Source organism: Neovison vison, chromosome 8 (genome assembly GCF_020171115.1).
Source record: "Neovison vison isolate M4711 chromosome 8, ASM_NN_V1, whole genome shotgun sequence".
In the NCBI taxonomy this organism is placed as follows: Eukaryota; Metazoa; Chordata; class Mammalia; order Carnivora; family Mustelidae; genus Neogale; species Neogale vison.
In genome coordinates, this window is record NC_058098.1 from 58,228,037 (window position 1) to 58,246,004 (window position 17,968).

At 41.2% G+C, this 17,968-nt stretch overlaps 1 protein-coding gene across 1 annotated transcript; it reads left to right on the forward strand.

Annotated features, from left to right (window-relative positions):
• Positions 1 to 431: 431 nt before the first annotated feature.
• Positions 432 to 9,560, forward strand: PDCL3 (phosducin like 3). The gene is made up of 6 exons (XM_044263671.1): positions 432 to 537; positions 2,844 to 2,973; positions 5,263 to 5,353; positions 5,617 to 5,760; positions 6,574 to 6,782; positions 9,183 to 9,560. The coding sequence occupies exons 1-6, from the start codon at positions 532 to 534 to the stop codon at positions 9,323 to 9,325; spliced, it is 723 nt and encodes a 240-aa protein (XP_044119606.1). The 5' UTR covers positions 432 to 531; the 3' UTR covers positions 9,326 to 9,560.
• The last annotated feature ends 8,408 nt before the right edge of the window (positions 9,561 to 17,968 follow it).

Consider the following 17,968-nt stretch of genomic DNA (forward strand, 5'->3'; position numbering starts at 1 on the left):
TAATTGCCTTATCAGACGCTGAAATGATAGCGAGTAAATGATGACCCTGCATCATTTTTAATTATAACACTGGATCACTGAAACACATTTCTATTTGAGACTTCTTGAGCCAGGCCCTGTTTTACTAGGAATGCGTCTGCGGCAGGACTTGGCTCACCGTGCCGAGCGCGTCCTCCATCCAGTTCCACCTTTTCAATCACGGAGACTTGCCCTAATAAGGTAGTACAGAGAATCGGCTCCGGGTCACGTGAAGCCAGCGACGCCGACCCAGGAGGCACCCCAATGCGCATGCGCATAACTTCTGCCGGGTTTCCTTTCTTTCTTTCTTTTTTTTTTTTCTGCCGGGTTTCTTGAGGAGTGGGCACAGGTTCAGCGGCCTCACTTACTCCCTGGCTCCGCCCTGCTCACTCTTAGAGGGCGGGGCGAAGGCCGGGCTGGGAGAAGAGGCGGGGTGACGGCTGCGCGCGTGCGCGGAAGAGAGCTGAGGGGCGGGGCCGCTGCTGAGTCCTGGGTTGAACGATTTTAGACAAGATGCAGGTAAAGAACCTGGGGGTCCGAGCCCTGGAGTCCACCGCAGCTCGTTTGCCCCGCTGGGTCTGTGGCAGCGACGGACCGTCTGGGCTGGGACTGTGCTAAGCGCCGGGCGCCACCGGCACGCGAAATACCACGCGAGTCTAGGCCCAGCGCAGGCGCCGTGCGAGAGGGCGGGCGTGGTCCGGCCAGGACCTGCGGGCTGGGTCTCCCCACCGCTGTGTGTCTCACCCGCAGGTCTGTCTTTGGCGGCCGCTTGTCGTTAAGGTCGGATCCCGTGAAGTCTGTGAAGGACTCGCAGCATCCCACTTGACAGATTTACTTCCTGTTCCTTAATTATCTTAGCTCCTGGGCAGGTGTGTTATGGGCACGTTGTGGCTATGGAAGCTGAGGCTTGAAGAAGGGAGGGGTCCCGCCTGGACATGCCAGAACGTAGAACAGTGGCGGAACCTGTGTTCCTGACTACACTTAGAGCTGGGTGAGGGTTTAGTTGAATGCTTTAACCCCCAACATTGATGTTCAGGTAGAGGTGTTCTCCGTCTCCGATTCTGTGGCTCCCAAAGCTCATTCCTAGGGTCCCTCACCTTAATTACTTTCTGTCTTAAAGTAGGTAAAACGAAATCCCCTAGTTTTGTCCCCCTCCCTTTTTAAAATATTTTATTTATTTGACAGACAGAGATCACAAGTAGGCAGAGAGGCAGGCAGAGAGAGAGAGAAAGAGAGAGAGAGAGGAGGAAGCAGGCTCCCTGCTAAGCAGAGAGCCCGAGGCGGGGCTCCATCTCAGGACCCTGGGATCATGACCTGAGCCGAAGGCAGAGGCTTTAACCCACTGAGCCACCCAGGCGCCCCTGTCCCCCTTTTTTGGTATCAGGGATTTTCTAATGGAATTGGACTAAAAGTGAAAGAAAATGAAGACATCATGGTAATTAACAAAAATTTGTGACAGCTAAATTCTGTCATTGTCAGAGGACCCTCTGTCAAAGTCATTCTGCTACTTTCCAGACCTCACTGTAGTCCAGAATTCTGATTAAATCGTCTCTGGCTAAGTGGCCGATGAGAAATGGAGTTAGTGGACCTTTGCTTGGAGTATTAGGCATTGGCAGCTGGAGAGGATAAGCATCTACAAATACAGTGTGACTGCCAGAAGCTAGGCACTCTTAAATGGTGAAGAGGAAGCCCCAGGGCTGCCCTGGCCTCCTTTGTATTCTCTATCCTTCAGGACCCTGCTTTGAAATGTCATCTCTGCAAAGGTCTTCCCTGAGCACCCTGTTGAAAGGATTCTGTTCATTTTCTTTTGATATATCTCAGCAAGACAGTGACATGGAGTTTGGGCTGGAGCCTGGCTGTCCTAATGCCCTTTCCACAGGGCTCCTTGATTTCTTATTCCAAACCAGGTCCATTAGCAGGGTTCCTGCCAAGCCATGCAAAACCAGTTTGGCTAGCTGGCTTTGGGAGCGAGAGCCCACTTTGACATTTATCTTTCTGACATTTGATCCTGGTAAATTTGACTTGTTCTAGGATGGCACTGTCTTCATAAATGTCAAGTCTCTCCTTGGTTGTGAGGTTTAACTAAGTAGGTACAGGTATAGGGCTTCAAAGAGTGCCCAGCGTCCAGTATTCAGTACGTGTTAGACATTGAGAGCTGACCCACGGGGTCTCAGTTCTCCTTCTCAGGTTTGGACCATTAGAGAATTTGTCAGGCTAGCTTCAGTCTCTCCTGATTGTACTGCAGCCACTTAGAACTTTGAGATACTCCTGTCTCTGCTCTTGGACCCTTTGTACTTGCTGGTCGCTTTGCCTTGAGAGTAATTTCTTAAGTTCTCATTCCTCACATCTGGTTCCTTCTCGGCTTCCAGTGGTGATAAAATGTCCACTTCTGAGAGAATATCCCTGCCTATCCTTGGAATAAAGACCCCTTGTAACTCCCTAGGTCAGCAACCAGTTGAACATTGCACTTGCCATAAGTACTTAGCATCTGTTGAATGAATCAATCTGAGTCATTCATAAACATATCGAATAGAAGCCAGGTTAGAGCCTTGCTGTGAGCATTGATGCCGATTTGCACATTATATCCCGATTTTTACCCAAGACTAGTTCTTGGGTGTGTGTCCAATGTGGGGAGGGTGATGTGGAGTGGAGAACAGGAAAAGAATAGGGGCTGTGGCTCTTTTGACGCTTTCTCAGAAATAGGCCACAGAATAATTTGGTTTGCATTCCTCTGCCTACCAACTTTCCCATTCAGCCCTTTCCCCAACATGGCACCCTTCATAGTGGACTTGGCACTCAGAGTATTCTTGGTCTACTTCCACTAGGACCCCAATGCAGATACTGAGTGGAATGATATCTTACGCAAAAAGGGCATCTTGCCCTCAAAGGAAAGTTTGAAAGATTTGGAAAAGGAGGCAGAAGAAGAAGAACAGCGAGTCCTTCAGCAGTCAATTGGTAAGATTGCTTATATTCTTTAAGGTTTGTTTCTCTTTGGCTTAAGAAACAACTTTCTAAGCCTCTAACTGCTTTGGTAGAAGGATGCTCTGAGCAGGAATTGGGAACAGGGACTGGAGTTCTGGGATGGACACTATTTCTGGGACCTCAAGGGAGTCACAGGCGGTCTCTAACCTTCAACTTCCTGGACTGTAGAATTTCTACAATTTCTTGTCTGTGTCAGATGAGCACATGATAATCCTGAAGAAAATATTTCTGAGTCTTGACTTAATGCCCCGTTGATCACAGGGACAAGTACTTTTGTCTTCCTACACGTTAGAGCTAATTTAGAGATGGGTTCACTAGAAAGCATTTATGCAGTGAATGTTGATTGAAAGATGACTGTCTGTCAGGTGTTATGCTAAGCTTTGGGGCTTTAGCTGTTTATAGGCCAGACAAAAATCCCTGTCCTTATGGGACTTATAGTCTAGTGAGAGAGACAAGCAATAAACAATACATAAGTAAATATAGGAAAATAAGGCAGGGAAATGGCCTGGAAGGGGTGGAGGAAGGGTGAGTATAATTTGAGAGTCAGACAGAGCCTCACTAGGAGTGACATTTGAGTAGATGTGAGGGAGTTGAACTGAGCTACTTCAGTGAGTGAAGAGCATGTTGGAGAACCAGCCAGGAAGCCAGTATGACTAGGAAGGAACAGTAAGTTCAGAGAGGCAGCTAAGGGTCAAACCACTGAGGACCTTGTTTCTTTAACAGACTTTGGCTTTTATGTCTAGTTGGGTAGAAGTCACTGGCGGTTTGAACAGAGGATTGACATGTTGACAGCACCCTCCCTTTCCAAGTATGGAAGATGGGGAGCAAGTCAGGAAGTAAGGAGATTAGTCTGGAAACTGCTGCAGTAATTCAGGCAAGAACTACCACTGGCTTAGCCAGCCTGCATGGGGGTGGTGGAAGGGGTGAGTAGTGGTCAGATCTGGAAATAATATGAAGGTAGGACCACAGGATTTGCTGGTGGATCCTGTGAGGGGGTGTGAGAAAAAGTAAGTGAAGGATGCCTGTCAGGCTTTGGGCTTGAGCAGCCTGAAGGGAATGCATTACCACCAGCCAAGATGATGAAGGCTTGGTGAACAGCAGTTTGGAGCTAGGCTCAGGCACTCTATTTGGGACATAGAAACACTGAAATTTTTATTAGTCAAGGAGAGAGGGCAAGTAGGCAGTTGGCTATGTTTTTCTCTAAATAAGAGAAATATGGGCTGGAGGCATAAAGATCGCATGAAATGCTATCACCAAAGGAGTGGGCATAGATTTAAAAAAAGGAGGCAAAAGGATAAAAAAGGAGTCAAATCAGCAAAGGTTCAAAGGAGGAGCAGCCATAGAGGTAGGAAGAGAGAAGGCATCCTATCCCGGAAGCCAGAGGAGGACCATCTTTCAAAGAGGAGGCAATGCTAAGTTGGATCAGTGCTGCTCATCGGTTAGGAAGTGGAGGTCATTGTTGACCTTGCATAGAGCAGTTTGTATAGTGATAGAATTGGGGTTGGGAGGCAAAAATCTGATTTGACGTCAAGAAACAAGAATACTTACGGCAATAAAAACCAAGTCGAGATTTTATAGCTGTTGGTTAAAAGAGCTGTCTACTGGGCGCCTGGGTGCTCAGTGGGTTAAGCCGCTGCCTTCGGCTCAGGTCATGATCTCAGGGTCCTGGGGTCGAGTCCCGCATCGGGCTCTCTGCTCAGCAGGGAGCCTGCTTCCTCCTCTCTCTCTGCCTGCCTCTCTGCCTACTTGTGATATTTCTCTGTCAAATAAATAAATAAAATCTTTAAAAAAAAAAAAAAAAAAAGAGCTGTCTACCTCTCACAAGAGAACACCCAAGACAATAATCCTTGTAACTCTAGGAGGGGTCTGTTGGGGACACCCCTGTCCTTAGAGATAGAACTGTTACTACAGCAGTCCATGGTATATGTGCTTGAAGAGTAAACCAGGTGTGTTAGGGCAAATACAACTCTCTTGTTTTATAGACTTGGGAAACTTCTCGTTCATATCCTTAATAGGTACGGCACTGGGAGGGTCAGTCTTGCTGCATTTGGTCAACATGGTTTTATCTTTTTAAAATACCCTCAAGTTCTTTCTTACTCGTGTAAGACCTTCAGTATTTTTTATTTTGGGTTTGGTGAATGAGTTTTATTTTGGCTTGGTGTTGCATGCACATCTTTAGGAGAAAAATAAAGGAGGGAAAACAAAATGCAAGTTTTTTCATCTTTTACATTTTTTGTTTTTTGCTAACTTAACCACATTCAGTGAAAACATATGAAGATATGACTTTGGAAGAGCTGGAGGATAATGAAGATGAATTTAATGAGGAAGATGAACGTGCTATTGAAATGTACAGGTTAGTGCCCTGCAGAGGGACTCTTTGGTTTTTAGTGTGGCACTAAAATGTGTCTTTTGAAAAGTTAATTTTCTGACCTAGATAACTATCGGAAAGCGCTATATTTAAGTAGTAATATTGCAGATCTCGGTGAACTCATCTTAGACTATTGCCACATGCCAAGTAAGTAAACCTGGATATTTATAAAGGTTGCTGTCTGAAAGGTGTGTGTGTATGTATGGGGTGTACGTATAAGAGGTTTCTCTCCTCTTTGTGCTGTGCAGGCAGCAAAGACTGGCTGAATGGAAAGCAACTCAACTGAAGAATAAATTTGGAGAAGTTTTGGAGATCTCAGGAAAAGATTATGTTCAAGAAGTTACCAAGGCTGGCGACGGCTTGTGGGTAATCTTGCACCTTTACAAACAAGGGTGAGCTGATTTTATGCACCGTCCTTAAATGTTAATTTGAATTTATGTCTTGGATGTCTTGGGCCTAATCCACATTGGAGGTTTGTTGTTTTGTGTTGTTTTTTACTAGTGATGTGCTTTGTTACTGATTTGCCCAAACCTAATGCCTAATTTTTGTCTTCAGGCTTTAAAATTAATAGTTGTGACTAAAAAGAATGCCTTTGTTATATTGTAGCAATGGAGATTGCTTTTACTGAAAAAGAATTCCTTATTTATCCTTCTAGAGAAACTGGCATTTCAAAATTCCATGTAGTGAATCATTCTCATAGATGTCAGGGGTGACCTTTGTAATAATTGTTCCAGGCAAGTGATGCAGTGGCCCTCCACTGCTTCTCAGTTCCAGCTGTATTCTCCTACTGTACTTGTGTAGAAGTTTTTTTTATTTTTTTATTTTTATTTTTTGTAGAAGTTTTTTTAGAGCAGGAAGTGCTTTCTGACCTTTTCCACACCTTTTGAATCTTGAATATTCTCTCATATAGATGGGCAAAACAATTCTCTTTTACATTGAAGCTGTTTTTCTGACTTATTGAGTCAAGTTAGATTGGATTTTGGATTTTGAGTTCTTCATTTTCCCTGAATATATTACAGAATTTTTTAAAAAAGTGTTAATTCATCCTGGATGGAATAGCAGAATCACTTGTGAAGCTATTATGAGGGTTTACTGAGGTAGAAGGGTAGTTGAGCATTGCCCTGTATCAATGCAGAATCATAGTTGCTTCTGTTTCTGTTTTACAGAGTTCTCTCTCACCATTGTTTCCCATTTCTGTTTTACAGCATTCCCCTCTGTGCCCTCATAAATCAGCACTTCAGTGGACTTGCCAGGAAGTTTCCTGATGTCAAATTTATTAAAGCCATTTCAACAACCTGCATACCCAATTATCCTGATAGGAATCTGCCTACAATATTTGTGTACCTTGAAGGTGATATCAAGGCTCAATTTATTGGACCTCTGGTGTTTGGTGGCATGAACCTGACAATAGATGGTAAGGGCCTCTTTGAGATGGTCCAGGGCACATGAGCAATGACAAGTGTGTGTTAGAGATGATGAGGGGATGATTCGAAGAGACGTGTGTTGTGATGATTTGTGAAAATCACCTTTGCCCCATGCTACTGACTGCTAAAAGGCAAGAAGCACATTTGATCTCTCATTAAAGGAATCATTGGGGGCAGTTATAACTGGGCTCTAATAATTCTGTTAAAAGAAGGCACACTGGATTTTAAAGTATGTATATTTAATACTAATGTCTAATATATTTTTTTTGTCCCTATAGTTGGATACGTTTTGAGTTATAGTTCAAGATCTCAACATTCGTTTTTTGCTTAATTCACATGAAAAGGGCTTCTTGGTGGCTCAGTTGGTTAGGTGTCTGCCTTTGGCTCAGGTCATGATCCTGGGGTCCTGGGATTGAGCCCCACATCGGGCTCCCTGTTCAATGGGGGAGTCTGCTTCTTCCTCTCAATCTGCCCCTCCCCATAAATAAAATCTTTTAAAAAAAGGAAAAAAATTCACACAAACATACTTTGATGGTTATATATATATATATGTGTGTGTGTGTGTGTGTGTTTGTATGTATACATATATATATATAGAGAGAGAGAGAGGGACTAGTTTTTTATACATATATATATACACACACGCACCCCTATGGGAATATTTTCTCAGTTGAATATCTTAGTAGCTTTTAAGTTAAATTAAAAGTTTGAGTTCTGCCTCTTAACACCTGAAGGATGTATTCTTTTATTCCTGAAGGATGTGTTGTTTTATTCCTTTTTACCTGTTACATGGAGTGTCAAAATATGTACACACATATAACATGAAAGAGAGAACCTGAGACCCATGGCATCCTTCTAAGTCACTCATTATTGAAATAATATGTCCAGCTGTTCTTTAAAAACATGTATTAAAATACGTATTAAAATATGACTTTAAATACTGTTTTATATAACTACATAAGATACTCACCTGGGATAAGTATTCACATCTGTGCACATAGAGAAACACACGTTATAACAGTTCAAAGGAATACTGTGTTCAAAGGAATACTGCTTTTTTTTAAGATTTTATTTATTTATTTGACAGAGAGAGAGAGAGAGATCACAAATAGGCAGAGAGGCAGGCGGGGTGGGGGTGGTGGGGGCAGGATCCCTGCGAAGCAGAGAGCCAGACGTGGGGCTCCATCCCAGACCCTGAGATCATGACCTGAGCCGAAGGCAGAGGCTTTAACCCACTGAGCCACCCAGGCGCCTGGAATACTGCATTTCAAATGAAGTATATGTTTGCATCTTACTCTGCTCTTTTGAATGTACCATGAGGGGAAAGATGGTTGTAGGATAGGAGGTCCTGTCTTTATCTCTAGAAAGTCTTATCTGAGGATTAGTGAACTTATAAAATAATGATTACTGCGTGTAAGTGGACAATAACATTAATACGTAAACTGATACATGTGAATGGTGGATCTAAATATATTCTTGAGTCAAGAATCAGAATTAAGGTTTTTCTCTTTCTTTCTTTTCTTTTTCTTTTTAAGAAATTTGTTGAATTTTCATAACATTCAACCGAGTATTGAGAACTTTAAATACTGGTATTATTGGTCTCCATGGAGAACTTTAAATTAATATGGCTTAAATAAAATTGGTTGTCACATCTTAATGGAGGTGCCTAATTAGCAGAGTATCACTTAAACCATTCACTTAAACTATTCACTGTAGAATGTCTCATGTAGTCCTTAGTTCTGCCTGGAGTCTTTTCTGCAGTCGAAAAGACATCCCTTGATTTCTCTTCACACGGTCTCACACCCATGTGGAGTTCATTGATTATGAGAGAGTGACATACAGGAACCAAGGCTTTAGTCACTAGTTCTTTATTTTCTTGGTACTGTCTTTATTACTTGGTGCAAATGCATAAATTCTAGGATGTCATCATACATCATACATTTATCCTTTGACTCATGCTGGACTTGAGGCCCAAGAATTTCCTTGTGTTAACTAAAATTAGATTTAATGGTTGGATTGCCAGCAGGGGTGTGAAAAGTATTTCCTTTAAATGTTTCATCCTGATCTTCCCTGGGAAGTTGTTTGCAAGTCAAGAAACTGTAGTCATTATAAGATAGGTTTAGTCTTTGTTTTTTATTTTAGTTGCCATAATTCAAATATATATATAGTATCTCATTTGATCTCCTCTTCTGAAAAAGTGTAAGTATTTTATTTTCCTTCTTAAAGGTCTGATTTATTACTTTCCTTCTAGATACCTTATAATTATAGCACTAAAATTATCATCAAATGTTACTGCATAGTTTCTATTTTTAAAAAACTGGCTTAATGGGCTTGAGGTTTAGGGTTAGGGTCCCATGCCTTAGATAATTTGGTTTTTCTTTATCACATAGAGTTGGAGTGGAAACTGTCAGAGTCTGGAGCAATCAAGACAGACTTGGAGGAAAACCCTAAGAAACCAATTGAAGACGCTTTGCTATCCTCGGTGCGGTGCTCCATCCCCACAAGAAGGGATAGTGATTCTGAGGATGACTAAGACTATGGCCTCGGTAATGTGCCAGACTTCCTTCGTGTGACAAATCCTCTGGATTTTTTTAAAAAAGAAAAAGTAAAGATGCTTTTTGGCTTTTAGTCTTTTTATAATTATGTTTCACATCTCATAGATCTCAGAAATCGTCATTGCTGGGAGTCCTATTATGTTTCTTAGAACTCACTTTTTAAATTAATAACCTTTCCTTAAAAAAAAATAAAAATCAGCTCTTGGTATGGCAGATGTCTCTGTTTTCCTCACTTATATTTTAAGCAATAAAACTGTCTGTTCACCATTTGTCCACATATAACTACATAAGAGGGAATGTGGTGTTTTTTAAATAATGTGACTAAGTTTACAGTGGAAAAATTGCAAACTAAGCCTTGTAGTTACATTATCATTTATTTTTATTTTGTAAGGATGGCAACAGAATTATTAGAGGAATGATTGATGGGAAAAATCTTAGTATTGGTCCTAATTAGGAGAAATAGGCAGTGATTTTTATAAAATCTTGTCTTTTCGAAGCAGTAACTGAAAGATTCCAGTTTATTGCCATTTTTGGTTAAGTGTTTTTTCCTAGTCAGAATAGTTTTTGTCTCAGACTGTTGAGATATGGTAAAAAGCCACCTTAAATTCTTTTTTGTAAGCAGATAATAAACACATAAGCTGTATCTTAATTAGTAGAAAGCATCAAGGTATTTTTGGAACTAGAATCCTCTTAGTACTTAACACTTCTTCTCAAATTGACATTAACAGGAAAATTGGGGAAATATCCTCTAATGTTTATGTTGAATGGTATAGTATTTAATGTGGGTTTGAATCTTAAAAATATGAATTAGAGAGGGCTTGGAGTTCCTTCAGGTTATATTACAAAATTTATTTTTGCTGTAATTCAAAGAGTAACAAACAGCTATGACCCACTTTATCTGTCAGAAGTGTCTGTGTTAGTAAATATTTGTTTTTCTACACACGAGAGTCAGCGCTGCTTTTAAAAATGTACTCTGTGTAACATTTTTCTTTGAAGGATTTTTTTGTGAACTTTTAATTGCAGGTTGATACCCATATGGTCAGTTCTGTCACTTGCATGCTAGTTCTGTGGGTTTTGTGGGAGAGCTGCCTTCTTTGATTTTCTGTTGTTAGCTGACATTAAAATGAAATGCTGTGGGAAGAATGAAGGTGGAAACCTTGAGTACTGCCTTTGCCTGAGAACTGCAGTGCGCAGCAGCTCTTGAGACAACAGTGCTTGAGCAGACTGGGGGGCTGTGTCCACCATGATGGAAAACAGGAGCCCATTCAGGATATAGTTCTCACTATTCATTATGCCAGTTTTATCTGTATAAGTATGAAAACTGCCTCATCATCTTGCCTTCCTGCTGGGCTGAGTGTGAGCTCAGCGCTCACTTGGGTGCCTCTGGACGTGGCTGGTGAGCCCTGGCTGGCCACAGGGCACCGAGGTCCCAGGCAGCCATTTGGTCATGCTGACTGAACTTGATTTAAATAGGAACCTCTCTCTCTTAAAATCAGTATTGTGATGTAAAACTTGACCTGCAGATTTCTGTAAGTTAATTTTGGGAGACCCTGCCATAATACTTATTTTCTATTTTGTGTGGAGCATTTGTGATGTGACAAAGGTGATACCGTTTGATGCTTAAGCACTGAGTTCATCTAATTCCACAGCAGAAACATACAGTGCTCAGGGAGAGCAAACAAGGAGGAGACCTAGAGTCTGTCTTCCAGTGTTCAGAGGAAAGGGTTATGGGAAAGGGGGTTAAGTAAATGCTAGGTAGCCCTTTCTTAAGTGATTGGTCAGAAATGGTTCTGGAAGGTTGGGGTGATAATTGGGAGAAGTGAAGTGGAGTAAGACTATATAATTAAATATAATTGATTCTCCCTTATTTTCCTTATTTCTAGGGAAAGGAAAGGATGTCAGTGAGCTGTATACGCCTATCTCATTGCAAGCCTAAATTTATACCCTCAGTCCCCAAGGTTACAGAGCATTGCTTTAGCAGGGATCTGCCACACAGCTTCCAGGGTGGGAGGCTCACAAGTACTTCAGAAAAATTGTACTGCATAGAAAAGGCACTTTAGGAAAGTTACGAAAGAAAGGTTAAGAAGGGTGTCCTCTGTCACTGGTGCCTAAATTTTTTTTGTTATTCGTTACCTCCAACTTTAGATTCAGTTTTCTTATGTAACGAGGCCAGATTTTGACAAAATGCTTTTCAAGTGTGACAGGCCAAATGCGTTGTGACTGTGTTGCCTACTTTAGAAACCTGTTCCTATGAAATGATTTTGTCCTGCTTATGGAAACCGGTTGTTACTCATAAATATAACCTTTTTGACATGGGGCTTTCAACATGCATTTTTGATACTGTTTATATGCATACAGCAGATGGTCCAGGCTTTCTGCTTTCTGCACGCCGACCCCCTTCCACCACAACTCAGTGACCTCCATAGGACCTTGTCACTTGCATGCTACGAGGAATCCCCGTGGCTTCTAGTCTTACCACCCCATACCTGCACGGTGGTCTGTCTTCTCCTTTTGTTCCATTCAGTCTCCATTGAAGATGTGTCCATCTGTGCTTTTGACCTTATTCTCTCCCACATTCGTTAGGAATTTTTTTCTGGAAAATTATCATCTTGATTTCAGTCTCTCCCTTGATGAAGAGTCTCAGACAGTGAAAATGTTTAGGTTCTGTGGCAGAGACTGCTATTTGCCTATCAGGATTCTCCAGTTCTCCCAACAGCAACGGGATCAGCTAAAAGATTAAACTTCTAGCCTCCCTGGAACTATGGATTGCCAGACGGAAGGTGGGCAGAGGTTGGCTGGGCAAGCTTCGTCAGACTGATAGACAACTGGCATGTGCCCTTTTTGGACTTAACCCCCTTCTACTTTCTGACAAAAGTGTAGATATGATTGCAGCCTACTTGGGCCATAGGGTATCTTTATAGAGGCAAAGCTGGACACATAATATTCCCGATGACATTGTAGAGTCACTATAAGCTGGCTCTTGACTGCCTTCTCTGGATTTCTGTTACTGGGAAAGAAGTAACTTCCATCCTGGTCTCTGTTAGTAGCAGCTGACAAGTTTCTTGATAAAGTCACCTGCCTATTGCCAAAGGAAACCTCAGCCATTTCAGCTTTCTACTCCTCACCACTTTAACGTTGCTTGACAAAATAGAAGTGCAGTCTAGATTTCCCGCCTCTGCTTTGTCACTGTTGCCTTTTAGTAATGTCATGAATTAGACTTTAGGACTTCATTTCCAATCTGTGAAGGACTATATACTCTGAACAACTCACCTGATGATAACCGAAAATGCTGGATAAAAGGTTTTTTTAATGATGTTAAATCATCACCGAACTGAAGAGAAAGAAAAGCATCCTCAGAGGTCTAAAACAATTTGAATTCTCATGCTATGTATGGTTTAAAAACTCAAACCGAGTTCTTAAAGTGGTGCTAAGTTGGTTATGTCCCTAAGCTCATGACTAAAAGCAACTGCATATCCATGCTATAAGAACACAACTTAATTTATTCCTCAAACACTCCTACAAATAAAGCTCCAAAGGAACGTGAGCTCATAGTCCTAAATCACAAACCCACGAAATCACAAGATGCCTCAAAATAGGGTATCCTGAATGAAAGCCAGAGGAAAACAATACAGTCAGATTTGCAAAGACTTTGGATGGTGGAATTTCAGATATAAGATGAATACTTTTTTTTTTTTTTAAAGATTTTATTTCTTTATTAGAGCATGAGTGCGGGTAGGGGCAGAAGGAGAAGAAGGCTCCCTGCTGAGCAGGGAGCCCAGTGCAGGGCTCTATCCCAGGACCCTGGGGTCATGAGCTGAGCTGAAGGCAGATGCTTAACTGATTGAGCCACCCAGGCACCCCAAGATGAATACATTTAGCATGTATTTAATAAAACTAAAGAAAAAGTTCCATATATAGAAATAAATCCCATGTCAAATAACCAGTGGAAGAGAAAGTGAACTGGAAAGTAGAGCCAAATAATTACCCAGTAGATAACACACAGAGATAAGTAGGTAGAAATGTAAAAATTAGGAAAGAGATGCGGAGGGACTGAGAAAGTTTAACATGTGTCTTGGAGTTTTAGAAGGAAAGAATTGGAAATTGGCAATAATTGAAAAGGTAAAGACAGGTTTTCTAGAACCAGTACAAGATACCAACCTTCAGAAAGCTTTGCAAATCCCAGGTGAGTTACATATAATAAATCTACACTTCTGTGTGTGTGTGTATATGTATATATGTATATGTGTATATATATATATTATATATATGTAAAACTGCAGCATATCAGAGAGATTTGTACAAGCAGTCAGTGAGAACAGTCATATTATCCACATCAGAGTAGCTGTAGGACTGACTGACTTCCCAGCAGCAAGGAAAGCAAAAAAGACTGGTAGTATCATCAGTAGGTGAAGAAAAAACAAAAACTAACCAAGAATTAATACCCAGCAAAGCTATATTTTGGGAAAGAGGATGAAATTTCTGACAGAATGAGCAAGTGTGTCACCAATAGACTCTCACTAAAGGAAGTTATAACATGAAAAGTTCAGGGTCACCTGGATGACCCAGTCGCTTGGTTGACAATCTCAGGATCATGAGATTGAGCCCTATGTTGGGCTGTGCGCTCATCACAGATTCTGCTTGAGATTCTGTCTCTCCCTCTGCCCCTCCCTGCCCCCTGTACTCACTCTCTCAAAAAAAGAATAAACAAAAACAAACAAAACAATGCTGGACAACCATCTGATGAAATGTCTGAGTTTCAAGGAAGAGCGGTGACCAAAAAAATGTGGGTCACTCTGAATGAACATTGATTAAAAGAATACAATTAATGCCTTATTTGTGATATTAAGAGCAAGATGAACTAAAAAATAGGACAAAAAGCGTACAAGATGAAGACTTAATTGGAGTTCAAATGTTCTTAGACCCTTAAAAAGCATTCAGGAAGTTGGCAAAGATACCCATGTAAAAAAATTTCATTCAAGGGGTGCCTGGATGGCTCAGTGGGTTAAAGCCTCTGCCTTCCACTCAGGTCATGATCTCAGGGTCCTGGGATCGAGCCCTGCATTGGGCTCTCTGCTCAGCAGGGAGCCTGCTTCCCTTTCTCTCTCTGCCTGCCTCTCTACCTACTTGGCAATCTCTGCCAAGTGAATGGATAAAATCTAAAAAAAAAAAAAAAAAAAAAAAAATTATTCAAGATAACAGTAAAAGAAAATGAGTAACTTTTAAAGTAGTGGGGTCATGTGGTTGAGGGGGACTTCAGTTAATTTTAGAAAAGACCAAAAGAAAGAATAAAAAGAAAACAAAAGGGCAGAACCATAGGAAGTCTAAAATGCTGGAAATAAATCCAAGGCAGTAATTACAATAAATGTAAATGGATAATACTCCTACTAGTCTTAACATATGATCCAGAAGTCATGCCTGTAGCTATTTAATCAACTGATGTGAAGCATAGCCACACAAACTCTTGCACACAAATGTTGCTAGCAGCTTTATTTATAATCGCCAAAACAACCAAAATGTCTATCATTAGATAAATGGATAAATTGTGATACAATGACAGAATGGAATGTTTTATGACCATTAAAAGAAATGAGCTATCAAGCCACAAAAAATATGGATGCTAAGTGAAATAAACCAGTCTGAAAAAGATGTATACTCCTTGTTCCCATTATATGGCATTCTGGAGAAGGCAGAACCATGGAGAGGCTAAAAAGGATTGGGGGAGGGTGGGGGGGTTGAATAGATAAAGCACATGGAATTTTTAGAGCAGTGAAACTACTCTGAATGATATAATAATTGTGGAGATACGACAATATGCATGTTCCAAATTCCATAAAACTTTATAGCACAAAATGTGAGGATTGATGTTTGCCTAATTAAAAGTATTTGTTTAGAGAGGAGATACCTGCATGAAATGTAGGATTTGACAGAACAATCTAAACTTATTACGAATGTGTGCAAACCACCTAATGGACAGGGTTTTGGGGGGAAGTTCTCACCTAACCTTGGAAATGAGTCTGTAAGATGAAAGGCAAAACTATCTCTGCATAAGCACTGTATTCTAGTTGATAGTTATTCCTCACAGCAGTATGGGTTAAAAATTTTGATACTGCTAGAATATATACTAGAATTGAACAATTAAATACATGGACAGCAGATGGTGAGAGCCAGGTTTCAATGTTAGAGTCTGAGGTTATAAATAACAAGGAGAGGAAGTTAAAATGATCCATAGGGTAATGGATTAGAGTTGGAGACATCAGTATAACTCCTGTTTAGTTTAATATAGATACAGGTGATTATATATATTCAGGTAGAGAACATATACAGGCTAGTAAACACATTTTTTTCATTGCTCCATCAGTCTAAGGGGGCCTAAAAGCAATGATACCTCAGTCGCAAAGACCACACTTGACTCTCAGGTAATGATTTCTAATACCATTCTCCAAAAAGAAACTAAGGCTCTTTAGAGAAATGGCTGATTCTAAAACTGGGGCAGAAAATGTATAATATTAGCCTGAAGCATCCTGTAGTACCAGAAAGTAAAGGAGTGTTAAAAAAACAAAATGAGGGCAATTGGGTGGCTTAGTCAGTGAAGCATATGCTTTTGGCTCAGGTCCTGATCTCAGGGCCCTGAGATGGAGCCCTGAGTTGAGCACCCTACTCAGCAAAGAGTCTGCTGTTCCCTCTACCTCTGGCCCTCCCCCCTGCTCATGCTCTCTCTCAAATGAATAATGCCTGGGTGGCTCAGTTGGTTGGACGACTGCCTTCGGCTCAAGGCATGATCCTGGAGTCCCGGGATCGAGTCCCGCATCGGGCTCCCAGCTCCATGGGGAGTCTGCTTCGCTCTCTGACCTGCTCCTCGCTCGTGCTCTCTCTCACTGTCTCTCTCTCTCAAATAAATAAATAAAATCTTTTAAAAAAATCTTAAAAAACAAACCCCACAATGATAGGAGTATGTCAAAAGGATGAAGGAGCCCATTACACAATCTAATGGCTAAAGCTGGAACCATCTGAGGAACAGGGTAAATGCTGGATTATAACCTAAAGCATAAAGTAATCCATGAGGCTATGCTGATAAATGATTGAATAGATAAGTGGGAGAGAAGAGACCCTCTCTCATGCAGAATCCTAAATAACTTATTTAGATATTCTGGACTTAAGATATTCTACCCTTAAGCATGTGTTGCATGTAATGATTTCCTCCCAAAGGTTATAATATGGAAAGATGGGTGGGAAGAGCAACCTTACAGAAACAAACACTCTCGGGCAGGTGATCACGGTCAAAGTCAACAGTGATGTCATTTATTATTATGGACCCTGGATCTGATATGAAAATGCTACTTTACTTCTTTGGTCTTTTTAACAAATATCTGACAAATCCCAACTGAAGAACATTCTACAAAATAGCTGACCAGAACTCCTCGAAACTGTCAAGGTCATTAAAAACAAAAATCGCAAAAAGTGTGACAGCTAAGAGGTACCTGAGAAGCCAGTACTACTAAATGTGGCGTCCTGGATGGGATCCTAGAACGGAAATGGAATACTAGCTAAAAACAAAAGAATTCTGTATTAAATATGTACTTCATAATTATGAATGATTATCAGTATTTATTTGGCAATTGTAACAAATGCACCATACTAACGTAATATGTAATGGAGAAGCTGGGTATGGGTTATATGGGAAATCTGTACCATATTCTTAATTTCTCTGTAAATCCAAAACTATACCCCAAAATAAAGTTGTTTTTTTTTTAATATGGTGGCTCATGTATCATAGCAAAATGGAAATAGAAACTACTGTAAGGAAGGAGGTGGTCATTTTTTGATTGTCTGTAATAAAAGGCGCAGGTCTTAGTTTGGACCTGCCCAAATGTAGAGCCTGAGCCAAGGATTTGAGTAAAGAGTTAGAGAGGAGATCCCAGGGTCAGGAGGCAGGGAGCTGAGAAGAGAGGCAGGGAAGGGGAAAAGCCAGTGTAAGGCTAAGAATCCGGTCAGTGAGGCAGGTAGGCAGTAGGAACTCAATCCCTTTAGGACCTCGAAAAAGCCCCCAGTTGTTCACCCATTGATAGGTGTCTGAGTTATTTATCTCCCAATCCTGCCCACCCCTTGAAGGCTGCTTCTAGAGAAGTTAATTCCCCTGCACTTCTGGACTGTGCATGCACAAAGAATGAGAAAGTGTTTATGCCTAGGAGGCAAGCCTGGGCAGACACACACAACGGTCGTGTGCCTTTTAGGTGGGACTCTGGTGATACAAGATGAGTCTGAATGTGCATGGAAGTGAGTCTTATTTTATATATTTGAAAGAGCTTTCTTAGACATTCAAACACAGATTCTTCTCACTTATCACTCTTGTGCATAGAAAAAAAGGGAAATAGAAACAAAATGCATTGGGTAAGGGGTTCTGAAAATGGCCCGAGTCCAGCTCTGACACTATGTTCTGCGAGGTTTGAGCTGGCACTTCTTGATCCAGCCAGAAGGTGGCGAGCAGTAACAGCGTGATCGTGGCTGCCCCTTGCCTGGCCAACAGCGACTGCAAGATGCACCCTTGCTAACGCCCCTTGTCCTCCATGATATTTGTTATGCTCCACAAATAAGTGAAACCATATGATAATTGACTCTCTCTG